The sequence below is a fragment of the Salvelinus alpinus genome, chromosome 6, assembly GCF_045679555.1.
Source record: "Salvelinus alpinus chromosome 6, SLU_Salpinus.1, whole genome shotgun sequence".
Classification (NCBI taxonomy): Eukaryota; Metazoa; Chordata; class Actinopteri; order Salmoniformes; family Salmonidae; genus Salvelinus; species Salvelinus alpinus.
The window spans coordinates 49,432,949-49,459,728 of NC_092091.1; the positions used below are offsets into that span (position 1 = coordinate 49,432,949).

The 26,780-nt window shown below is 41.4% G+C and overlaps 1 protein-coding gene across 2 annotated transcripts; it reads left to right on the plus strand.

The window, feature by feature from the left end:
* Positions 1-9,182: 9,182 nt before the first annotated feature.
* Positions 9,183-26,583, plus strand: LOC139578792 (mitogen-activated protein kinase 1-like). 2 transcript variants are annotated; one of them, XR_011675618.1, is made up of 10 exons: positions 9,188-9,573; positions 11,159-11,341; positions 13,194-13,383; positions 14,236-14,352; positions 14,480-14,594; positions 15,833-15,964; positions 18,728-18,837; positions 22,358-22,486; positions 22,632-22,759; positions 26,150-26,583. XR_011675618.1 is itself a non-coding variant. In XM_071406808.1 (9 exons), the coding sequence occupies exons 1-8, from the start codon at positions 9,371-9,373 to the stop codon at positions 22,475-22,477; spliced, it is 1,170 nt and encodes a 389-aa protein (XP_071262909.1). In that variant the 5' UTR covers positions 9,183-9,370; the 3' UTR covers positions 22,478-22,486; positions 22,632-23,175. The 2 variants fall into 2 exon arrangements, 1 of the variants encoding a protein (XP_071262909.1); XM_071406808.1 differs by lacking the exon at positions 26,150-26,583 and having other exon boundaries at positions 9,183-9,573; positions 22,632-23,175.
* The last annotated feature ends 197 nt before the right edge of the window (positions 26,584-26,780 follow it).

The following is a 26,780-nucleotide window of genomic DNA, read 5'->3' on the forward strand; positions in this document are numbered from 1 at the left end:
GAGGAAGGAAGGAGTTTAAAGAATCCCACTGACCCCTGGGATGGCCCATTCCCCACAGTCTCTCCTCTTGATGGACACAAACTGCAGAACTGGCAGTTTGGACACTGGGTGTGACACTTGCTGTCCAGCTGAGTCTCTCTTCCACCTGTAGGGCGGTGACACATACAGTAGAGACAGGTTAAACTACAGAGACTACAGTACGCAAATCTACCCCTAACTCCATAGGCCAGGGGTATTCAACTCTTACCCTACGAGGTCTGGATCCTGCTGGTTTTTTGTTCTACCTAATAATTGCACACACCTGGTGTTCCTGGTCTAAATCAGTCCCTGATTAGAAGGGAACAATGAACAAATGCAGCGGCACTGGCTTCAAGGTCCAGAGTTGAGTTATGGCGAGGATTCCACATAGCCTTTCAGAGGGCAAGGTCAGGGTGGAGCTACCTGGGTTGGGGGCCATTCCATTTAAGTTCCAGTCAATCCAGGAAGTACACTGAAATTCAAAAAAACTAAAAAAAACATTTCAATTTGGAACATTTATAATTTGGTTTACTTTCTGAATTGACCACAACCCTGGATACTACAATATTGCTTACACAAATTACCTTGCCTAGGGGGTAGGGGTGGCCAAAATTGGGCACAGGAGTTGGTTTGACTTTAAAGAAAATTTGTGGGAAGGTTAGGGTTAAGTTATCTGAAAAGTAGTGCATAGTTTAAGAGTTGATGTAACTTTCCCACTTTATTCCCTGGTAGCAATCGGATCTGCTGCGTGATTGGGTCCTCACCGTCCAGCAAACCTCTCCCAATCAAACCAGTGCGGCCGCGAGGATTTCTAGAGGGGGCCAGGGGTTAGCTTACGTATGATGAATTGTATAGAGAATCAATTATTTAAAATTGATATGAGGTCATATACATGTAGAACTCTGTAGCAAAACACTACTTACCCAGCTAGCAATGAGGAAGCGGCCCTCTTCCGGGGGCCCGGAACTGATTGAGTCGGCCCGGATACGGGTGTCGGACTCGGCCCAGAATCAAAATGAATGACTGCCCAGAATCGGCCCAAGTACATCGGGCCGTTTCCGTCTACAGGAATTCAGCCGACTTTTCCGGCATCTTACCAGAATCCCCCCAGAAGCGGCCCGATGCAAATTCAAATAAATGTATACAAAATTACCCGATTTAGTCATTTTAAATATTACTATTATACATACAAATTATACCCATCCACTAAAAAATAAATGGGTCCGAAGAAAAACCATACACCTGGTGACCGTGCATGTTCCTGGCCCGTCACAGGAGTCGTTACAGCGCGATGGGACAAGGACATCCCGGCCGGCGAAACCCTCCCCTAACTTGGACGATGCTGGGCCAATTGTGAGTCACCTCATGTGTCTCCCGGTCGTGGCCGGCACGGGTCTCGAACCAACATCTGTAGTAACGCAGTTTGCACTGTGATGCAGTGTCTTAGACCGCTGCACCACTCGGGAGGCTCCATCCACAAAGTTAATGCTTATCTATTGCCTTGCACAAAGTATCAAAATTCTAAAATTGTACACAGGACTCTTAAAGAATTTAATTTAAATGTTAATTGTATTTTTTGATCACAGAGACAATGAGAAAATATGGAAAAAAGAATTAATGAAATGTTAATTATATAAAGCAGCCCATGTAATCATCAGCCAGAGTAGCCCCAATCGGCCCGAGCCCCAAGTAATACATTTGGGCCAGATAACTCTCACCGGAATCGGCCCGAGCTCAATCCCCGCATCCTAGCCATAAGTAATACTGCCGAAGGCGGCCCAGACTAAGGCCACATAACGTCGGCTGAGTCTGACTCTCAGCCAAGTGTCCCGACTCAGCCGGAATCGGCCCAGCTCCACTGTGCTAGCTGGGTAGTAACATGCTGCAGAATGCTAGCTTATCATTGGCTAGTCAATGATTGAATAGGGTCACACATTTGCCACAGCTGCTTCGGACAGCTCATGTCAAGTAGGCATTATGTTGGGAGATTTTAAAGATCCAGATACACAAGTGTTGGATTCTGGGTGAAGCTATGAACATTGCTATACTAGAGACATGATAGATCAGAAGTAATACTATAGTATCTGGGGGGTGATAGAGAATGGTTGTTACATCAGAAGTGAATGGTTATCGGTAGGAGACAGATGGTTTTGGAATGTGTAGGGGAAATCTTAGAACATAACAATGTCACTGCGGGAGAGAGGTTAATGTATAACGTTTACATTATGTCAGGATATGTTATTGTTAGCCATCAGGGATCCTCTGGGAGGAGAAGAGACACAGTCTGGTATCAATAACCATGACAGCCTTGAGTTGGGGTAAAAGTCACGTTAGAACAGATATAACTAAGGTTCTGTCTATCAACAGAGATGCATTGGCTGTTCAGATGTGGAGGAGGAGACTCAACCGAGGAGAAAGTGTTAAATATCAGTGCTTCTGTGAAATGTTGTTTGTCTGAATGCAGCTGTATCGACCCTTTGGGAAGAATTTAAATTAGTGAAGCTTTCCTAGTGTCCGTGGAGTCATTTACTCTTAAAATTAGAACCTAACAAGATTACATCAGCATCAACAGTATTAATACCTGCTAAGACTGATTTTCTTGGGGATTTCCACAATTTGAGACAAAAGTGGCATCCTTGGCATATATTTTTATTTTTATTTATTTTTTATAATTTTTTTTTAGGGGTGGCATATCCTTGGCATATTTGAATGCTGTTGATGTTGTCTGTAAGTAGGAAGTTGTGTATTATGATGTAATCTTGCTAAGGGTCACCATTGTAGAACTGTGTTGAATGAAGGCTCACAGTGGCATGACCTGCTCCACTTTCTAGTCTCCCTCGTGACTCCGCCTGTCCACATTGCCATCCAGAGCGTTAAACCGCAGGGAGAAAGACCTGTGAAATAATACAACATTGTAATAATACTTAATAATCATTAATATCAACTAATCAGTTATAACCAAATGTCAGTAAAACAGATGACAATATTAATTTGTAACCCTCTCTCTCTCACCCGATGTCTTGATCGGCCCATACAGGCTTGATGAGCACAGACGTGGCAGTGTAGCTCACTGGGCTGTCGGTCTTCTAGTCCTCTTTGTCATCAGGCACTGGGAACTGCTGTGTCTCTGAGCCGGGGTTTTCTCTATTTTGGTTTGGTCAGGGCGTGAGTTGGGGGGGCATTCTATGTTTTTGTTCTATGTTTTCTATTTCTATGTGTTTGGCCGGGTGTGGTTCTCAATCAGAGGCAGCTGTCTATCGTTGTCTCTGATTGAGAACCATACTTAGGTAGCCTTTTCCCACCTGTGTTTTGTGGGTAGTTGTTTTCTGTTTTGTGTCTGCACCAGACAGAACTGTTTTGCTTTCGTTCTCCTGTTTGTTGTTTTTGTTCATTTTGTTTTTTTTGATTAAATCATGAACACTTTAAACGCTGCACCTTGGTCCACTCTTCCTTCAGCCCACGAGAACCGTTACACTGGTTTTCATAGCTGATTTTGAAAAGGCTTTTGATAAAGTACGACTGGAGTTTATATATAAATGCCTAGAATATTTCAATTTTGGGGAATCTCTTATAAAATGGGTTAAAGTTATGTATAGTAACCCCAGGAGTCAAATAATAAATAATGGCTACATCTCAAAGTTTTAAACTATCTAGAGGAGTAAAACAAGGTTGTCCACTATCGGCATATCTATTTATTATTGCCATCGAAATGTTAGCTGCTAAAATTAGATCCAACAATAATATTAAGGGATTAGACATCCGTGGCTTAAAAACGAAGGTGTCATTGTACGCTGATGAATAATGTTTTCTTTTTAAACCAGAATTAGAATCTCTCCACGGCCTCATATAGGATCTAGATACTTTTGCTATTCACTCTGGATTAAAACCAAATTATGATAAGTGTACAATATTACTTATTGGATCACAAAAAAAATCAAATTTTACATTACCGTGTATTTTACCAATTAAATGGTCTGACGGAGATGTGGACATACTCGTTATACAAATAAATGAAAGGGTCTGTAACGGCTGTCGTCTTCCTCGTCTGAGGAGGAGAAGTTTGAAGGATCGGAGGACCAATGCGCAGCGTGGTAATTGTTCATCTTATTTAATGAAGTGAACAACTCAAACTACAAAAACAACAATGTGAAAACCGAAACAGTTCTATAAAATTGTTGCAACCAATAGAATTTTATGTACATGGGGGATACAATCTTTCCAGCTCTGAAGAGCTTGCTGTGAGGAGGCAGAGTCATTCGATCATTTATTTTGGCATTGTCCATATGTAACTAGTTTTTGCACACAGGTCCAGGAATGGCTGAAGAATTGCAACATTTGCCTCGAACTAACGCTGCAGAAAGCACTACTGGGTGATTTGAAAAGCCATATTCAATATTCAAATATAATAATTATTTTAGCAAAAATCTTTTTTTTTTTTTTTTTTGTGAAGCATCACAGCACAGTTGAAAAATATACGCCAAATAGAAATCCAAAATGGATGGTGTTAAAAACTTCTCTAGGATAGGGGGCAGCATTTTCACGTTTGGATGAAAAGCATACCCAAATTCAACTGCCAGCTACTCATCCCCAGAAGATAAGATCTGCATATCATTAGTATATTTGGATAGAAAACACTCTGAAGTTTCTAAAACTGTTTGAATCATGTCTGTGAGTATAACAGAACCTATTTAGCAGGCAAAGCCCCGAGGACAAACCATTCAGCTTTTTTTTTTTGAGGTCACTTCTCTTTTCAATGGGTTTTCATTGGGAATCCAGATGTCTAATTGACCTTCTTGCAGTTCCTACCTGTCACGATCGTCTTTAGGTGAAAGAGAGGACCAAGGCGCAGCGTGATATAAATACATCTTCTATTTATTTGAAGATGACACGAACACGAACACTAATACAAACTAGACAAAACAACAAACGACCGTGAAGCTAACAAACGAAAATGCAGACACAAGCTACTAACGTCAAACATAGACAAAATAAAGGAAATAAGGTCAGGAACGTGACTCTACCGCTTCCACTGGATGTCAACAGTCTTTAGAAATTGGTTGAGGTTTTTCCTTTGTGTAATGAAGTACGGCCATCCAGAACGAGGGTAACTTGAAGTGTACTGTTAGATAGAGGCGCATGCCCAGAAAGCTAGCTACAGTTTGTTTTCCTCCTGTATTGAACACAGATCATCCCGTCTTCAATTTTATCGATTATTTACGTTAAAAAATACCTAAAGTTGTATTACAAAAGTAGTTTGAAATGTTTTGGCAAAGTTTACAGGTAACTTTTGAGATATTTTGTAGTCATGTTGCACAAGTTGGAACCGGTGTTTTTCTGGATCAAACGCGCCAAATAAATGGACATTTTGGATATATATCGAACAAAAGGACCATTTGTGATGTTTATGGGACATATTGGAGTGCCAACAAAAGAAGCTCGTCAAAGGTAAGGCATGAGTTATATTTTTATTTCTGCGTTTTGTGTCGCGCCTGCAGGGTTGAAATATGCTTCTTTACTATGGTGCTATCCTCAGATAATAGCATCGTTTGCTTTCGCCGAAAAGCCTATTTGACATGTTTGACAAATCTGACATGTTGGCTGGATTCACAACAAGTGTAGCTTTAATTTGGTATCTTGCATGTGTGATTTAAAGAAAGTTTGATTTTTATAGTAATTTATTTGAATTTGGCGCTCTTCATTTTCACTGGCTTTTGGCCAAGTGGGATGGTAGCGTCCCACCTATCCCAGAGAGGTTTTAAGAGATAGATGGGAGGGGTTGAATGGAGCTGAAGGGTGGGACTAATAACAAGATAACCAATGTAAAACATACATTTAAATGTATGTAGGTTCAGAAATTTTGTGAAATAGCAGTTACAAATAGAAATCAAACTGGATGAACATCAGAAATAGAGGAAGGACTAAAAACAAACAAAATATAACTATTGTAAAATAGATTGCGTCTGTAAAATGGGTATAAGATGTATAAACTGAAGGTAGAAACCTAAGTGTTATTGTTTATTAGTTTACTCCAATTGGGGGAAGGGTGGTAGGGTTTGTGGAGAATAATAAAGGTATATTCTAAAAAAAAAAAGTGTGTATATCTATATAGGTATGTGTATGTATATGTGTAACCGGTGCTGTACTGCACCGCTGTAACTCTGCGTTGTGTGTGGTTGATTGTGACTATAGACGTGGACGTTGGAAATCAGGTTGTTTTAATGAATCAGAATTCACTCTCTGGATCCTGCATCCAAAAGAAAAGATTTGTAGAGCACATATGTTCTGCGAATCATCGCCTCTTTCTCTCAGTGCATCAAAATGATTTTAGAATACAAAAATTAGTACAGCCTCTCCTTACTATGCGTCAACACATAACATATATTTTACATAGATAAAACCACATACCTGCATCCAAAAACAAAATAAAACATTTGTAGATAATATATGTTCTGCGAATCGTCGCCTCTTTCTACAACATATGCACAATACACGGGACTGGGATCATTCGAGGTGGTAGCCATCGTTCACAATTACAATAAATAGCCTGCTAATACCTTAGCTAGCTATTAACCACATGTTGAATACAGAATGTTAATATCATCCTAAAAAGTATAATTACAAGTACATCTTAACCATACCATCCACTTATGAGTAACCTCTAAATATACAACATTATTCATGAACAAAACACTGTGTGTATGACTTTGTGCTTAAAAGAATCAAACTTATTCCGAAGACGACAGAAAAAGCTTGCCTTCTCTCATAGCGCATCAAAATGATTTGAGCACGAGCACGCAGGGCAAAAAGTAAGTACGCACTCCCCTACTCCCAGGATGCAGGCATGCATAATAACGAATCAACATGCGATATTAATATATGAACCTGATGAAATTCACAAAGTACTTTAACAACTGTTACATATGTGTATATGTTTATGTACGTGTATGTATATGGATATATATATTGTAACGACCCGGTATTGTGTTCTGTGTTTGTGGGTGTGTTATGGTTCTCATGGCTACTAGCAGGGGTTAAATATGTCAGGACAGATGGAAAGGTTGGGGGGGTATGATGGGTAATCCCGCGGGATTTGGAAATGCATAAATAGGGATTACTGTCTCATCTTTCTCTTCTTTCTGTTCGGGGCCTTGATCTGTTCCTATGAGAGTGACCCTTAACTCGACAGGGTAACATTGTGTACGTTCGGCATTTAGCGGCGTGGGCTGTGGCCGGAACAATAGCCCAGTTTAGGAATAAACCTGTGTTCTGACCTGCACACCTAGAGTCCGTCTCTTTTCCCTTTATGACCCAGCCGGGTCATTACAATATTTACCAAAAAAAGATATGGCGATTGGAAATGATGTAGACAATTACATTGATGGAAGCAACAATCTTTCCGCAATATTAACTAAGAAGAAAAAGAAAAAAAAAGCCTATAGATACACTATCCTACTGATTTACTACTTCTGAAGTACTTGTAGCGCTGAGTGAAAATGGTTTTGAAATCTCACAGTATCAATTTTGCTGTAGCTTTCTTTTATGCCTGCTTCATTACTGCAAACACCGTCATCTGAGCCAGCCGATTGCACTGCTCTAGAAAGTTGAGTGAAATTGAATCTCGTGCTTCTCTCTGGTCTAATATTTATGCGCTGCAGTCCTGTGGGAGCTGCGCAGCAGTCCTGTGGGCAGTACTGTGGGAGCTGCGCAGCAGTCTCCGGACTACTGCGCGCACGCCGAAATTTAGAGGGAACATAGGTTGTTTATCCTATCCACTATATTCATATATTGCTTACACCACCCCTATCTGTGTTAAAATTCGTTTATCAAAACCTTCATGTAATTGTTGTTCATGCTGCATACTTGAGTCATTTTCTATTAAGGTATCTTTACTTTTACTCAAGTATGTCTGGAAAAAATGAACTTACAATGACCGTGATATAGTGGTTTAAAGTACTTAAGTAAAATTTCTTTTTGGGATATCTGTACTTTACTTTACTATTTATATTTTTGACAACTTTTAGTTTTACTTCACTACATTCCCAAAGAAAATAATGTAGTTTTTACTCCAGACATTTAACCTGACACCCAAAAGTACTCGTTACATTTTGAATGCTTAGCAGGACAAGAAAATGGTCCAATTCACACACTTATCAAGACAACAACACATGGTCATCCCTTCAGCCTCTGATCTGGTGGGCTCACCAAACACAAATGCATCTTTTGTAAATGATGTCTGAGTGTTGGAGTGTGCCCCTGGCTATCCATTCATTTTAAAAACAAGAAAAAGGTGCCATCTGCTTTGCTTGAAATAAGGAATTTAAAGTATATTTTAGAAATAACATTTACTTTTGATTCTTAAGTATGTTTAGAACCATATACTTTTAGACTTTTACTCAAGTAGTATTTTACTGGGTGACTTTTACTTGAGTAAGTTTCTATTAAGGTATCTATACTTTTACTCAAGTATGACAATTGGGTACTTTTTCCACCACTGCTGTGATATGTGGTTGTCCACCCAGCTATCTTAAGATTTTTTAATTTTTTATTTAGCATTTATTTAACTAGGCAAGTCAGTTAAGAACAAATTCTTATTTACAACGACTGCCTACCCCGGCCAAACCCTCCCCTAATACGGACGACGCTGGGCCAATTGTGTACCGCCCTATGGGACTCCCGATCAAGAACAGTTGTGATACAGCCGGGATAGAACCAGGGTCTGTAGTGACGTCTCTAGCACTGAGATGCAGTGCCTTAGACTGCTGCACCACTCGGGAGGCCCTAGGTGAATGCAATAACTGTAAGTCGCTCTGGATAAGAACGTCTGCTAAATGACTAACATGTAAATGTAAAATGGGTTGTAAAAATACATGAAACATGTCCTGGGTGTGGGGAAAATGGGGAAATAAAGGTTTTATCACAATCAACATCACATTGGATCACTTTTAAATGCGGAAGACACATTTCAGTTGAATACATTCAGGTGGAACTGACTAGGTATCCCGCTTAACGGAAGACACATTTCAGTTGAATGTGAACAACTGACTAGGTATCCCCCTTTCCCTTTTATTTGGGTTCAGTTTAAATGTTTATATTCAGCCTGCCATCCAGATGGTGGCAGTAACGCATCATTGTTGGGATGTCAACCGCTGCTTAAATTCCAAAGCAAAGAAGAACTAGAAACGAATCCATTTACACACTCTGGAGGGGGGCCTTGAACGACTCGTATTCATCCGTCAACGAAACGAACCAAGGAAATATATTTAACCTTCCTATCAACCTGAAGTCAATTTTAGAGTAGCGCCAGGCCCCCTCCCAAATATTGACTGAAAATAGTAGATTTCTAGACTGAATCATGGCGGATTCGAGCAACAGTGCTGCTTCGACTGGAGCTACAGGCTCGAATACTGGTGCCGCCGGGGCTGTTGAGCCCGAGGGAGCTACTGGAGTTGCGGGGATCAAGCCCGTTTTGGAGGTGGTAAAGGGGCAGAACTTTGACGTTGGCCCCCGCTATGTCAACCTCTCGTACATCGGGGAAGGGGCCTATGGAATGGTTTGGTAAGAGAAAATAAACAATGTTCGCCGTAAAAACGTTGCCTTCAGTATAAAAAAATATAAAAAACAAGCCAGCTAAGCTTCGCCTGAAGGCGTTGGCTAGCTCACTGCCTCATATCGCCTATTAATTGACATAATGACAACTAACGTCATCTGGATGTAAACGCACAATTCTACACATTACCTTGTGTATTCAATTGCATTTAACGTTACCATTGGTAGTGAGAAACTATTTATACGTAGTTAACTGGCTAGCTAGCAACAGATTGACAGCGTTTGGCTCACTTAGCTAACTATAGTAGTTAGGTTTGTTGGTAGCTACTAGCTAGCTACGCTTTGTGGTTTTGGTATGTTTTGATGCCCACCTATTGTATCCAAGTAACGTGCACAATTGCATAAAACGAACAAGCTAGTTTCTACAAGACACAGCATACGTCATTTGTAGTACATTGGGGCAAACAACGCTAGCTATCTAGCTAGTTTGCAAACTAACTAGCTATATTATAACCGCAGCGCAGGCTAACTTGCTAGCTATAAACGTTATCTTACAATTAGCTACCTAGCTAATAGGCGTGGTTATTATGAGGCTGCCAAAATCTTTTTCAATACAGGAAGTGTGATGAAGTGATTGCGCAGGTCTTTGTAATCTTGATACATTAAACAGTCCATCGTTCACACAGCGTGAGTCGTTTTTTGATGGGTCAACTGTTACTAGCAAGTTAGTTACCGGTAGCTAACTAAACAGTTCGTTGGGTGTACCGGTAGCTAACTAAACAGTTCGTTGGTTAGTTAACCAACCTCACTGATCATACCACTAGTTTTCTAATAGAAAATGTCTCGCGAGGCTTTCTGTGCAATGTTGCATAGTGCACAAGGTGGGCGAGAGAATTGTTTAATTAAGCAAGATCAAAGATTGAGTTTAGCACGATTTCAGATGTTTTCATTGGTCCTTTTATGGTAAGGGAAACCAGACTTTACAGCTCCAGCTATATGCAGTATCAACATTTTATCTGCCTCTTGTAGGTGTATGGATGTCAAGTCAGCGAGGCAAGTTTTGACTTGCGAGTCAGGGCATTTCTGGCCTTATTCAATTTATCTAAACAATGACTAGGGAAAGTGTTACACCATTATTTCATACTTGACATTTTTGACCAAATGCAGAACTTCCTAGGGCACGCCATAGCATGCACACTCTGAATGTAATCAAAACTGTGTATAGACTGAATATTTATTTTTAATGGCTCAAGAACTTTTACATTTCCTTGACAGTTTTATTTACTAAGTTGTCAATTAGAGCCTAACCTTAATAATTCAATATGAGCCCCTCTTCTGCAATGGTTCCTCTTAGTTGGTTGTCTCATTGTGCTCATGCTCAGGTGTCAGTCATCACTGTGTCACTATTATAAAGAACTGCCATGTCATATGCAATGTGCTGGGCTTATTGTGCAGGTTGTAACTGGAGCCCTCTCTTCCCCACATATCTTTCTCTCTCCTTGTCTCTCTCTTACATCCCCTCTCTCTCTCTCTCTCTCTCCTAACTCTCCCCCATATCTCTCCCTCTATCTTCTCTCTCCTCCACCCCACGCAGCTCGGCCAATGACGTCATGACGGATTCTCGCGTGGCCATTAAGAAGATCAGTCCATTTGAGCATCAGACGTACTGTCAGCGCACACTGAGGGAGATCAAGATCCTGCTGCGGTTCCGCCATGAAAACATCATCGGCATCAACGACATCCTGAGGGCCCGCCGCATCGAGTGCATGAGGGACGTGTATTCTTTTACCCGGAAAGGGGGATACCTAGTCAGTTGTACAACTGAATACATTCAACTGAAATGTGTCTTCTGCATTTAACCCAACCTATCTGAATCAGAGACAAATGGGGAAACTGGCTGTCTCTCTCGCTCTCTCTCTCTGTGTGTGTGTGTGTGTGTGCTCGATCTCTGCACATTACTAGTGGTGGGTAGGCTAAATAAATACAACAGAAAAGGCCTAATTAAAATAATAGTGATAAAGGAACCGAAATATGCTGGGCATGCCCAGAGTTCATAGCTGAACAATACCCGGATTGAAATTGGACTGGGAGAGAAGGCCAACGTTCCATTTTTTATTAATTTTTTTACATCCGCTCCACCCACCTGCAAAATTACGCAAGCATGGCTCCTCACTCCACTCAGCTCACATGCTCTGGTGTGGTATTAAAAAAATATTCAGCTGTTCTCCACTCATATAAAATTATGTAGAATTACATGAAATGGTTTTATCAAAGGCTATTTTTTTCTCAGACCAGCAAATACCATGATAGATTTATGCAATGCAGGCTGTATCATAGCATCATAATGATAGATTCATGCAATTCATCCAGGCTGTATCACAACCGGCCGTGATTGGGAGTCCCAATTGTTCCGAACTGACTTGCCTAGTTAAATAAAGGTAAAATAAAATAAAAAATGCTTTTATTATAAAGTAAATAAAATAGTTTCTGAAACTGCATAGCTAAGGCTCTACAGCCTGGATGAATTGCATAAATCTATCATTATGATGCTATGATACAGCCTGCATTGCATAAATCTATCATGGTATTTGCTGGTCTGAGAAAAAAATAGCCTTTGATAAACCCATTTAATGTAATTCTACATCATTTTATATGAGTGGAGAACAGCTGAATATTTTTTTAATACCACACCAGACCATGTGAGCTGAGTGGAGTGAGGAGCCATGCTTGCGTAATTTTGCAGGTGGGTGGAGCGCATGTTTAAAAAAAATAATAATAATTAAAAAATTAAAAAAATGGAACGTTGGCCTTCTCTCCCAGTCCAATTTCAATCCGGGTACTGTTCAGCCATGAGCTCTGGGCATGCTCTTCCCAGCATATTTCGGTTCCTTTATCACTATTATGTTAATTAGGCCTATTCTGTTGTCTAGTCTGTCCAAGGAGTGAGGGTAAATAGTATGACATTTCTCTGCTATCTACTTTGTTTTACTAATTATTTTGGGTATAGTGGAGGGTGAAAAAAACGTACATTTGTGGGAGGGTCTGGTACAAATATATTTTATTGAAGGGAGGGCCATCCATTTTCATTTAAGAGATGTCCGATTTTTCTCCAAGTATCCCTCATTATAAATAACGTACAGTCCCTAAATGTTTTGCATGAGTGCAGTATTTCCTTGTTCCTAGGTTGATGACTGAACCTTTGTTTTCAGTGTTATAATTCCATGCAGAAGCATTGGAAAATAAGCAAATTCATTGGACCTGCGCTGAAGTGAAAATGACTGGAAATTAATGTTAGCAGTACAGGGGGGGACGGGACTATGCAATATTGTTATGGGTGTATAAAGGCCTTTATGTTTAATAAAACTCCACCAAAAATTCACACTTCATACATGGAATTGTTTACGGTCAGGTTCAAATGGATATGTGGTTGTTGACCCGTAGTGCCCGTAACTGTCATATTCCTCCTCATCCTCTGTTGTCTCTTTAAATGGTGCCCCCTGTTGGTTCCCAACTATATAGTGCTGAAACTCATGGAGACAGACCTTTTCAAGCTTAGATCAAACAGAATAACATGGGTTATGGTTTGGTCCCCCTCTGTTCCTTAGGCTCCTTAACCCCTTGTTTCCCAGCTACATAGTGCAGGACCTGATGGAGACAGACCTGTACAAGCTCCTGAAGACCCAGATGTTGAGCAACGACCACACCTGCTACTTCTTGTACCAGATCCTGAGAGGCCTGAAGTACATCCACTCTGCCAACGTGCTGCACCGTGACCTCAAGCCCTCCAACCTGCTCATCAACACCACTTGCGACCTCAAGGTAATAATAACCAGAATACTACTACTAACCCTATATCTACAATACTACTACTGCTAACCCCAAAACTATAACTGCAATACTACTACTACTTACCCCAACTGTAACCTTAAGGCATGGTTAGCTATCCATTGGTCTAAGATCAGGGCTGATATTTATAAAGCGTTTCAGAGTATAAGTGCTGTTCTATGGTCAGTATTGCCTTGTCAATTAATTTTTATTTATTTAACTAGGCAAGTCAGTTAAGAACAAATTCTTATTTTACAATGACGGCCTACCCAGGCCAAACCCTCCCCAAATCAGGACAACGCTGGGCCAGTTGTGCGCCACCCTATGGGACTACAGATCACTGCCGGTTGTGATACAGCGCTGGATCAAACCAGGGTCTGTAGTAACGCCTCTAGCACTGAGATGCAGTGCCTTTGACCGCTGCGCCACTTGGGAGCCTTAACTATTGCCTACCACTGGGCGCGAACTCGTGATACTCAGTGCCGAAGCGTGCTGCTCAGACCACTATGCAACAGCAGTTCACTAATGGACAGGAGGCACCTGATCCTTGATCAGCACTTTTTCTATGAGACACTTATGAATACGCCCATGTTTACACTAGCTATCACCCAATCATAACCATTAGAGAGTGGGGAAATCTAACCTTGGACCAGTGGTTAGGGTCTAACCAATGTGTGAAGAAAAGTATCTACTCTATAACCAGAAGAGGGCGTTGTGAGGATTTGCTGGCATCAACAGGCCTGTATTTATTCCACCGATTCTGTTGCAAATTGTTTCTTAAGTGGAAGCTTTGTGTATGTGTGTCTACATGCTTCTCTGTGTGTTTTAACGAGCCTCCTCCGTCAGATCTGTGACTTTGGGCTGGCACGGATAGCTGACCCAGAGCATGACCACACAGGCTTCCTGACAGAGTATGTGGCTACGCGCTGGTACAGGGCTCCCGAGATCATGCTCAACTCCAAGGTGTGTGTGTGGACTGTGCATTGATTCCATGTCTGTGGACCATGTTTTCTCTGTCAGGGCTACTCCTAGTTCTTTGATAGTGTGTATGTGAATTAATGTGTTTGTACTAACACCGTGTGTTGTTCAGGGCTACTCCAAGTCCATTGATATCTGGTCAGTGGGCTGCATCCTGGCTGAGATGCTGTCCAACAGGCCCATCTTCCCTGGGAAGCACTACCTGGACCAGCTCAACCACATACTGGGTGAGAGAGAGACAGGGTGCGATCCAAATGGCAGCCTAATCCCTATCTAGTGCACTTCTTTTGACCAGCGCCTTATGAGCCCTAGTCAAAAGTAGTACAATATAAAGGGAATAGGGTGTGACACTCCCTCAAACTTTTGCATGACTTGCTGTGTGCTCTTTTCCCGAAATACCCTTTGGCAATATCCTTGACTTTGGCTTCTGTCTGTGAGAAGGGTGGACATGGCTAAACTTACCTGAACTTGCCTTATACACTGAACAAAAATAGATCCTCAGGATCTTGTCACGGTATATCTATGCATTCAAATTGCCATTGGTAAAATGAAATTGTGTTCGTTGTCTGTAGCTTTTGCATGCCCATACCATAACAGCACCGCCACCATGGGGCACTCTGTTGACATCCACAAACCACTCGCCCACACAACGCCATAGACTCTGTCTGCCACCTGCCCGGTACAGTTGAAACCCGGGATTCATTGGTGAAGAGCACACTTCTCCAGCGTGCCAGTGGCCATTGAAGGTGAGCATTTGCCCACTGAACTCGGTTACGACGCAGAACTGCAGTCAGGTCAAGACCCTGGTGAAGACGACGGAGATGAGCTTCCCTGAGAAGGTTTCTGACAGTTTGTGCAGAAATTCTTTGGTTGTGCAAACCCACAGTTTCATCAGTTGTCCGAGTGGCTGTTTTCAGACAATCCTGCAGGTGAGGAAGCCGGATTTGGAGGTCCTGTGCTGGCTTGCTTCCATGTGGTCTGCAGTTGTGAGGCCGGTTGGACATACTGTCAAATTCTCTAAAATGACGCGGTAGAGAAATTTAACATTAAATTCTCTGGCAACAGCTCTGGTGGACATTCCTGCAGTCAGCATGCCAATTGCACGCTCCCTCAACTTGAGACATCTGTGGCATTGTGTTGTGTGACAAAACTGCACATTTTAGAGTGGCAATTTATTGCTCCCAGCGCAAGGTGCACCTGTGTAATGATCATTCTGTTTAATCAGCTTTTTGATATGCCACACCTATCAGATGGATGGATTATCTGGGCAAAGGAGAAATGCTCACTTACAGGGATGTAAACAAATTTGTGCACAAATGGATCTCCTGAAACATGGGACCAACTCTTTACATGTTGTGTTTTATAATTTTCGTTCAGTATAAATTTTATATTTCCAATTTCAACTGTTTACTTCCTTGTCCTGTTGAACAGGACCCAGGTTTAAAGTGTGTGATTGGTTGTGCAGGGATCCTGGGCTCTCCCACTCCGGACGACCTGAACTGCATCATCAACATGAAGGCCAGGAACTACCTGCAGTCTCTGCCTGAGAAACCCAAGATCCCCTGGAACAAGCTGTTCCCCAAGGCGGACAGCAAGGGTAGAACACACATTATTACATTACATTATAGTAATTTATCTTACCCTGAGTGACTTAGTGCATTCATCTTAGGGTCACTAGGTAAGATCGTCATAGTAAGTAAAACTGTTCTTCAATAAAGCAGCAATTAGCGAAGTCAGTGCAATGTTTAGTGCAAGAAAGGCAAGTATAACAGCATTGTTTTATTATTTTTTTCACACATGCTCACATGCATGTGTACCCACCTTCCCATGCTAACACACACAAAATGCATACATTCACAGTTTTCAAATACATTTGCAAGCATTATATGCATATACACACACACTCCCCTTTTCCTAGCTTCACTAGTGGTCCCTGTTCTCCTACTCATGTGTGAGCTTATGGGAATACTGGCTTTTGGTACACCGAGTAGACTTCAACCTAGTTAAAATGGTAACATTAGGTGTCTATCCTTCCCTGTCATGTTGGATTGTGGTATTTATGGATAATCTATTGATTTTGGGAAGAACTATCCGTTTAAAGGTCATGAACAGTAAAAAATCATGTTTTTCATTCAATTTGATGATATTTGGATGAAACAAGATCAAAGTATGTTGACCAAAGTATGAAAATGGCTGTTGCTTCTACATTGATCAAGTTTGATCATAAAGTTAGTGGTCCCCTCCCACATGTCAAACACTTGGATTCAGGAGGTGGGATTAGTAAGGGAATAGGGTGACATCACCCTAACTAATTTTAATACACCAATGGTAACATGATATTCCCTTACCTAATTTAAATAAGTATAGCCTTGTAACCAACATTGGCGAAGGGTGCCAAAATGTGACTGTTGGGTGTCAGCAAATATATATAATACAAATTTTACACTTCATCTATGGCAAAGATATTTGAATGTTTCCCCTTTCATCTGTGTCTGGTGTTAGCTAGTTACTGGCTAGCTAGGTCTTCAGCCAGCATGAAACAAAAAGGGGGTAAGAGTCGTTCAAAGTTGTCAACACATCTGTCAGTGTTGCTGTGAACCGCATCCCAAGAGACATAACATTGATGCAATTTCGATGTGCTTTGAGTTGCTTTGTGTATCACAAAATTAGCTTGAGATGATTTTACTGCAACACGGCCCCACTGCATCCAAGTTGATTTACACACTACTGGTCAAAAGTTTTAGAACACCTACTCATTCAAGGGTTTCTTAATTTGTACTATTTTCTACATTGTAGAATAGCAGTGAAGAGATCAAAACTATGAAATAACACATATGGAATCATGTAGTAACCAAAAAAAAGTGTTAAACAAATCAATATATTTGAGATTCTTCAAAGTAGCCACCCTTTGCCTTGTTGACAGCTTTGCACACTCTTGGCATTCTCTCAACCAGATTCACCTGGAATGCTTTTCCAACAGAGTTCCCACATATGCTGAGCACTTGTTGGCTGCTTTTCCTTCACTCTGCGGTCCGACTCATCCCAAACCATCTCAATTTGGTTGAGGTCGGGGGATTATGGAGGCCAGGTCACCTCCAGCCCCTACACAGCCTGGAGGTGTGTTGGGTCATTGGCCTGTTGAAAAACAAATGATAGTCCCACTAAGCGCAAACCAGATGGGATGGTGTATCGCTGCAGAATGCTGTGGTAGCCATGCTGGTAAAGTGTGCACATGCGGAGATCATCCGTTCACCCACACCGCGTCTCACAAAGACACTGTGGTTAGAACCAAAAATCTCCAATTTGGACTCCAGACCAAAGGACAAATTTCCACTGGTCTTATGTCCATTGCTCGTGTTTCTTGGCCCAAGCAAGTCTCTTCTTATTATTGGTGTCCTTTAGTAGTGGTTTCTTTGCAGCAATTTGACCATGAAGGCCTGATTTCATGCAGTCTCCTCTGAACAGTTGATGTTGAAGTGTCTGTTACTTGAATTCTGAAGCATTTATTTGGGCTGCTATTTGAGGCTGGTAACTCTAATGAACTTATCCTCTGCAGCAGAGGTAACTCTGGGTCTTCCTTTCCTGTGGCGGTCCTCATGAGAACCAGTTTCATCATAGTGCTTGACAGTCTTTACGACTGCACTTGAAGAAACTTTCAAAGTTCTTGACATTTTCTGTGTTGACTGACCATGTCTTAAAGTAATGATGGACTGTCATTTCTCTTTGCTTATTTGAGCTGTTGTTGCTATAATATGGACTAGGTCTTTTACCAAATAGGGCTATCATCTGTATACCACACCTACCTTGTCACAACACAACTGATTGGCTCAAATGCACTAAGAAGGAAAGAAATTCCACAAATTAAATGCATTCCAGGTGACTACCCTATGAAGCTGGTCGAGAGAATGCCAAGAGTGTGCAAAGGGGGGCTACTTTGAAGAATTTTAAATATAAAATATATTTTGATTTAACACTTTTTTTGGTTACATGATTCCAGATGTGTCATTTCATAGTTTTGATGTCTTCACTTTTATTCTACAATGTAGAAAATAGTACAAATGAAGAAACCCTTGAATGAGTTGGTGTTTTGACCGGTAGTGTAGGTGTTTCAAAGAGCTGTCAGTCAAGGCGAGTTCATGAATGTAAACTCCCCCGGCCCGCTCAGTATGTCTTTTCAAACTTCCTGGTAGTTAGCCATGAGAGGGGGGGAAAGCATTTTTCTCCGATGTTGAGCATTTCTATCCAAAACAAATATTATAGCTGATATTTGAGTAACTCAAAAGGCTTTTACATGGTAATCAGAATGCCTGTTAAAGACCTTTTTAACAACACCCGTCTCTCCCTCCTCTCCTCCCTCCAGCTCTGGACCTGCTGGGCCGCATGTTGACCTTTAACCCTATCAAGCGCATCACGGTAGAGGAGGCCCTGGCTCATCCCTATCTGGAGCAGTACTACGACCCCACTGATGAGGTATGACAGCAGCAGGCAGCCCTCACATACACTAGTGCCCTCACATAATGTAGGGCCCTGTCCAGAAACCATCGAAGGCCCTTTTCACATATGAAATTCGTTACTCTGGTACAATTTCCTGAAGCGTTTGAGAATTCTACAAAATATGTTTTCCTTTCACAACACCTAAAAATAGACCACATTTTACATGCTAGCTTTCTTAACGGGCAAAAAGTTCCACGCGGCTCACGCTGTCACGTCACAATACCTGAAACTTTGGTCCTGGATTGTGGTCCCACTACTCCCGCAGGTCCAGGATTTGTTTCAGCCATGGTTCGTTTGCGTTTTACACATGCTTTATAGCGTGGATCAGTAGGGATGCGCATCTTTCCCTTTCAAGACGTATCTAGATTACATGGGCTCTGATACGATACAAGAACAATACATTTTTTGTTTGAAACGATTCGCTGCGATTCAGTTTAGAGGACAAATTGATGTGATACGATTCGATGCACTAACATTTGTTGAATAAACACATTTTCCATTCTAAATAAAAATCTGCTGCTGCTGGTTCTCATGAGCTGGGCATCTCTGAGCTGTATGTATGTATGTATGTATGTATGTATGTATGTATGTATGTATGAATGTAAGCAAGCCCCGTTCAGCAGGTATAGCCAGTAGCTTACTTTTATTCCAGTAAAACACCATTTTCAACAGCGTATAGATAATAATACCCAAGCAAATTATATAGGTTGTCACTCAACTATAGTAATAAAGCCTAATATCGCGCAAGCCATTTTAGCATTTGAATGCTGAAGGACAGGCAGCCTACCTCGCGTTGGTCAGGGTGTCAGGCTGGGCGCAGTTTGATTAGGATACTGATAGGCGTGTAACATTTCAACAAACCCACTGTAGCACTGTACTTCTCATAACCCACTCTGGGCTAATGTGATGGGCTGTAACTGCTAAGTAGCTCTCTGTAGCCCTGGCAGTCCGTCCATACAGTATGTAGAAAGTGCGACACAAGGTGCATTGGATAATTCATTGACGACTTCAGCTTGCTTATATAGAGTGGGTACTACTTGTTGGCTGAAATGGGTACGAGAGAGCGAAGTTCATAATGTGGCGCAAGCACTTTCAAGAGGTGCTGAAAACCCCCTATTCTTCTCAACCACCGAGAATGGGTGCATATCCGTGGCTATAAACATACCTATCCCTCTTGTAGTTTCTTTGGCCTGGTCAGAATCAGCTGCGAAGGGCTGTTTGGATGCACAGGGGAGACAAAGGTTTTTCTTTTTTTAGTTTCTGTCTTGCTCCAGTGGTAGGAATACTGGGGTGATGTCGGCCTGTCAACATGTCAAAATCAGTGTGTAGTGAAATGCTTGTGTTCCTAGCTCCAACGGTGTAGTAATATCTAACAATGTACACATCTAAAAGTAAAATTATGGAATTAAGAAATGTAGCAATATTAGGACGAGCAATGTCAGTCTGGAGTGTATATGTATGTGATGGGATGTATAGACATTATGGGCAGTATGTGGGTAGAATATTTTGTATATTTGTAGAATACATAGGATAGAAGTGTGTGTGTGTGTGCTTGCGCGCACACACAGCAATAGTTAAATAGGATGGCATTGACCAGAATACAGTATATACATATGAAATTAGTAAAACAGTGTGCAAACATTATTAAAGTAACCAGTGATTCCATGTCTATGTACATAGGGCAGCAGCCTCCAAGGTGCAGGGTTGAGTAACCGAGTGGTAGCCGGCTAGTTACAGTGGCTAAGTACCAGGTGGTGATACAGCCCGACAGGATGCATCTGTAAAAGTTTGTTCGGGTCTTAAGAGCCAAGCCAAATTTATTCAGCCTCCTGATGATGATGGAGAATTCTCCTGGTTTATCGACCCTACCACTCGCCATTGTACAGAACTGGATCCCGGCTGCGTATCACAAAAAGACAGTGTGAAATGCGGCAATTGAGATTTTATTTTGGATTAAAATGTTTGCATGGGCACTAGTTGTTTCAACGGAATAGTCTGAAATGTGTTTTTTTCCCCCAGCTCAAATTGACTTGAGGCATACAACGTAACGTAACGTAGGCAAAGCCTATAGGCCCAGTGTTTTTATATATATGTTTTTATTTATTTATTTGGGTTCACAGTGCGGACCGAACCGAGGTCCCTGTGCTGAGCGGTTCGGTACGAATACGTGTACCGTTACACCCCTAACTATTGATATTCCCTAGGGTTGTTACATGCTTTAGTTCACCACTGAAGGAGAGGACGCATCAGTTGTCACAAAATATGAGATTTTCAGAAGGTAGATGTGAAAGCGCCCTAAGGTGTTATGATTTTGTGTACTGTAGCCTATTTGTTGTATACTGTTATTACACTTAAGAAAATATACGGAACAAAAATATAAACGCAACATGCAATAATTTCAATGACTTCATTGAGATACAGTTCATATAAGGAAATCAGCCAAATTAAATCAATTCATTAGGCCCTAATCTATGGATTAAACATGACTGGGTAGGGGTGCAGCTATGGGTGGGCCTGGGAGGCCATAGTCCCTGGGGAACCAGTCTCAGCCAATCAGAATGAGTTTTTCTGCACAAAGGGGCTTTATTACAGACAGAAATACTCCTCAGTTTCATCAGCTGTCGTAGCTTTTACCTGCCTGCCCATACCATAACCCCACCGCCAATATGGGGCACTCTGTTGACATCTGCAAACCACTCGCCCACACAACGCCATAGACTCTGTCTGCCATCTGCCCGGTACAGTTGAAACCGGGATTCATCTGTGAAGAACACACTTCTCCAGTGTGCCAGTGGCCATCGACGGTGAGCATTTGCCCACTGAAATTGGTTACGACAATGAACTGCAGTCAGGTCAAGACGCGGTTGAGGACAATGAAGACACAGATGCGTTTCACTGAGACTGTTCCTTGTGCAAACCCACAGTTTCATCAGCTGTCCGGGTGGCTGGTTTCAGATGATCCCGCTGGTGAAGAAACCGGCTGTGGAGGTCTCAGGCTGGCATGGTTACACGTGATCTGCAATTGTGAGGCCGGTTGGACATACTGCCAAATTCTCTTAAGTGACGGAGGGGGCATGTGCTAGAGAAATTAACATTAAATTCTCTGGCAACAGCTCTGATGGACATTCCTGCAGTGAGCATGCCAATTGCACGCTACCTCAACTTGAGACATCTGTGGCATTGTGTTGTGACACAACTGCACATTTTAGTGGCCTTTTATTGTCCCCAGCACAAGGTGCACCTGTGTAATGATCATGCTGTTTAATCAGCTTCTTGATATGCCACACCTGTCAGGTGGATTAATTATTTTGGCAAATGAGAAATGCTCACTAACAGGGATGTAAACAAATTTGTGCACAACATTTGAAAGATATAAGCTTTTTGTGCGTATGTAAAATTATGGGATCTTTCATTTCAGCTCATGAAACATGGGACCAACTTTACATTTTGCATTTCTATTTTTGTTCAGTGTAGTATTTTCATTGTGTTTGTGTAGCCTGTAGCAGAGGAGCCGTTCACCTTCACCATGGAGCTGGATGACCTGCCTAAGGAGAAGCTGAAGGAGCTCATCTTTGAGGAGACGTTCCGCTTCCAGGCCACCTACCAGGGCTCCTGAGACATAGAGGTACACACATACATACACTTACATCACTCCATAACGATTACTAGAGCTTTGAAAAAGATAGGTGGGCATTCTGCTCACACATGAAGACACTTTTAGCTGTGATTTTTCTTTTGTCGTCTTCATCTCCTGTTCATATGTGTTTCAGCTTTGAAGACGAGTGACAAAGCGAGTCTTGAAACCGTCTTGGAGTCTTGAAACAGGAAGACTCCAAACGACAAGATACAAAAACAACATATATACAGCATACAAAAAAAGGACCAGAAACATTTAACAGTTAGTATTTTCTTATATATATATTTTTATTTCTATCGCAGGGAAGTTGTGTTTTTTTGGTGGGGTGGACTGTTGTCTACTTAAAGGAAAGATTCACCCATTTTGAATGTTATTTTGTTTATGTGCATCTCAGCGACGTTCTATTGATTCCCGGGTTATTTCATGTGTATCCTGAGCTATTGCCAATCAAACAGGCAGAAATTCGGATGGTATGTCGTAGCATTGTGATAAAGCCGCTATCACTACACTGTAAGTTAATAGGAATTTGACTGTTAGATCGCAAAAACATCTATAATACATGTCAGAATACTGGCTGATGTCACACGGGAGGTTGTCTTCTCTCGAATGAGCCATTGATCATATTTTTGTGATTATTCCTACCTCGAAATGTGTAATTAAACAGAGGGTCCACCACATTTCTCCTATTTGTCTGCTCTTTTTAGTTGATGCATTTCATGGTTCCATTGCATATGTCAGACTCAGCTCTACGAGGCACATCGAGCTGCAGGTTAAATATGGTGAGATTGTAGACTCTTAAATTGATAGTGCTGTTTGTTTAGGCAATTTTACAACTAACTATTTTACATGCTGATATTGACTCTGGTGTTATTTTTGTGTAGCTACATTTGCTAGCCAGCTTGCCAGCCAGCCCAGCCCGCCAGCCAGCCCATAAAGAGAGCATTGGATTGTGGGTTTTGTTGTCGAATTGAGCTACAATTGATTTCCATTTTCACATGTTGCTACCAACCTTATTATAACAACAGAATGAAACATTTGTTCACAAAAATATTGTTCTTACATTAGTGTTATTTAACACTGTAAATTATAGGAATGAGTGGTGTTGGGTGGATGTTTTCTTTAAGTACTACTGTGCTCATTTTAACCACCATCAGGATACTCTTCCCTCTTCTTTTACTGCTTTCTGCGAAGTGTGTACTGTTTAAAAAGCAAGAACTTAATCTTATTCTCCCGTCTTACCAACTCCATTTACCACTCTTCCCTGTGAGCCTTTGTTCTTTTTCCCCCTCTGTAAATCTGTGTTCTTTCTTTCCATCTCTTTCTCACTAGTCACAGTATATGTTACTGTATTAACCAACACCTTAACTGTCTGTCTTGCTCCATGGAATTATTGTTTGAGAAAAAAAGAGAAAGAAAATATGGATGGGTGCTGGTTATATGTGTACATACATGGTTTTGTTTGAGTGATCTCGTGGCGGTTTGGTTTGTACACCGTTATTTTAATGTTTATGATCAGTCAGGAGTCATATTTGTATGTTTTGAAGTTTATATTTGAGAATAATTTAACGTTTTTGGGGGGGACCACTGATTTCTAGACATTCTTTACTTGCAAAAACAAACATTCTATGTTTTACTGGCATGTTGAAGTTTTATATTTTGTTGTATTTTCTTTAGAAATGATATGTTGTTCATCTAAATGAACATGCATACATTCTTGAAATGTACAAAAGTGGCAAAGGGAGAGTGGGATGGAGGCATGGAGAGACGAGAAATGGCTTGAATCGTCTTTGTACTGTAACCCACAGCTGGCTTTCTCTATCCACACTTATAAAGAGGACGTCAGAGTTTTCAGATAGAAATACATTACCTAGAACAGGCATGATTACCCCACATCTTAGAAATGCTGACGTGATTCCCCTATTCCCCTGTGCTAGTCTGACTCACTAACACCGATCAGCGACATGCCACAGACCCTCACCGGTCCTTAAATGGAAGGTTAAGAAAAAAAACTCCAATCTTTGTTGGAGAGGGGTACCTATAGTATGTTTCTCTTTGCCCAAAACCAAATTCAATTTGAAATCAGCCTCCATATTAGAAAATGTTAAGTTCTCTGCCTGTTTGCCATTCCTCTCTCTCTCCTCCCTTCATGTGTCTGGTATCGTTTCAGGGAGTACAGTGATCTGTAAATATTGTTCATTTATTTAGTTGTGGAGGGTGGCAGGCAGAATCAGCAGATATACGGCTGACATTTACTTTAAGCTTGTGTTAAACTGATAATGGTTACGGTGTCTATGGTAATTAGTGGCTGATTTGCTCTTTGTTTTATGGTGATTGTTGCTCAGAGCTTAACGCATCGCTGTCAGATCTCCGAGTGTCACATTTTCCACTCTCATCTAACAGTGGACTGTGCCATTTTGGCATAGCACATCCTCTGCCCCTCAGAAGCTATAAGCCTCTTCATTGGTAGAAGTGGCCCTACTTTCAGATCTGGGATCAGTTTAGCCTCTCCTAATCCTTACATTTAGTCAATAGAGGAGGCGGAAAGTAAATCTGAAGCCATGGCTGTGTTCAGTACGTTCTGGAACGTTCAATTGAACGGAAGCAATGCTGTACTGAACGACCAGTTGAAAAACAGGGATGGGTTGGGTAACGCTGTCAGCATGGCTACTGCCCTTTTTTAAAAACGCTGTCAGTTATGAGCAAACACACCTCAGTGTGTTCAAGAATGTTTTTGGGAAACGTGTCGGTCAGTACAAACCGTTCCGCAATGTAGCAAATGTTAAAGCGAACTGAACGCACCTCTGATCGATCAGTGCATATGGGCAGGATCATCCATTCCACACCCCTCAATTACCAGCCATGCTTTACTCAAAGGGCTTTACCCCTCAGGTCGCACCCACCTTACATTTATCTCGCTTCTGATTGGCTGAGACCTCCCAAATCACATCCCAGGTTGCGCTGCCATTCATTTACTCATTTCTTTTTCTCTTATTTTCTCCTGTACATTTTTTATATTTTTTGTTCCTCCTCCCTCGAACTGATTACTCCCCCCCCCCCCATCATGGCTAGAAATTAAAGCAGATCTGGTTTAAAGGGGAGGAGCATTGCTTGAGTGACATCTGTTCGTCATGTTGGGGGAAGAGGGGTTACTTGCGTCAATCATCTCAATCAGCGCACCTGCACTTTGCCACAGTAACCAAACTTTTTCCCCTAATGTTTTTTTCTTTCTTGTTTTAGTCTCATTGGCCTATTCTTTTGCGCTTACTTAAATGTATTTTTCCTCCCTCTAATCTGCTTGTTTTTCTGGGCAGATTTTTCATGGAAGCTCACTGGAGGACGTCACACTTTTTATTGAGTGTGTGCGTGTCAAGTGTCTTAACACACATTTGCAGTGTCCCACCCTGGTCCGCACTGTTTCATTGTGTGTGTGTGTGTATAGTCTGTCGTTGAAACACAGCAGACACTACTCCAATCGGCAGGATGTATGCATGTGTCTCTCTGCGTCTGTGTTTTATCGTTTTGAAACGCACTCCAGAGGCTTTCCCCTTACTTGTATCTGCATGTTTGGATTCTTGTGACTGTCTGTCGTTCTCTGACCAAAAGCTGCTTTACTATCCCCAACCCCTCTTTACCCCTCCCCCTCCCCACCAGTGACACGACCCAACTGACCGCCAGTCTCATCGGAGGACCATGCGAATGAACCAACGGGACCATGTTTGCAATACGCAATCACTCACTTTTTCACAGACACACGCATACACACATCCTTGCACACAACACACCACATATGTACACGCACACAGTACATGAATAAAACATGCATATTCAGGCCGGTTTCTAAATAATGTCCTTTTTTAAATGGCTGTTCTTATTATTGTTATAGTGATGAGTTGTTTTATTTTTTTTAATACTAAGGGAGTTTTTTTTTAAATTAATGTTTTTATTTCTCTTTTTTGTTTCTCTTACGGTTGTGCTATAACTAGTAGTGTTTTCACAGATATGAGCTATTGAGGGTTATCGTCTATGAGTATTATGAATTAAACAATTATATACATATAATAAATACAATTCCTGATACTGGTAAACTGTCTGTTGGTTTTCTTTGTCTTATGGTCTGTCCTTGTTCATGGTACTGAATGGCAGTTTGGACAGCGTTATAGAAATATCTTAGGATACTAGTGAATTTACCAGTAATATTCGCTGTTAACGTGTCACAACCTGCTAAAAAGAGCAATCTCCTCCCTCCTGTTCCAAGCCAAGTTGTCCTGTTAGACAACTCTTC

What these genes read in the sequence shown, in the direction of transcription:
- LOC139578792 (XM_071406808.1), top strand. Translation starts at nt 9,371, where the DNA reads ATGGCGGATTCGAGCAACAGTGCTGCTTCGACTGGAGCTACAGGCTCG. An exon ending in CCAGCTCAACCACATACTGG is followed by an intron (nt 14,595 to 15,832) that starts GTGAGAGAGAGA and finishes TTGGTTGTGCAG; the next exon opens with GGATCCTGGGCTCTCCCACT. An exon ending in CCCCAAGGCGGACAGCAAGG is followed by an intron (nt 15,965 to 18,727) that starts GTAGAACACACA and finishes TCCTCCCTCCAG; the next exon opens with CTCTGGACCTGCTGGGCCGC.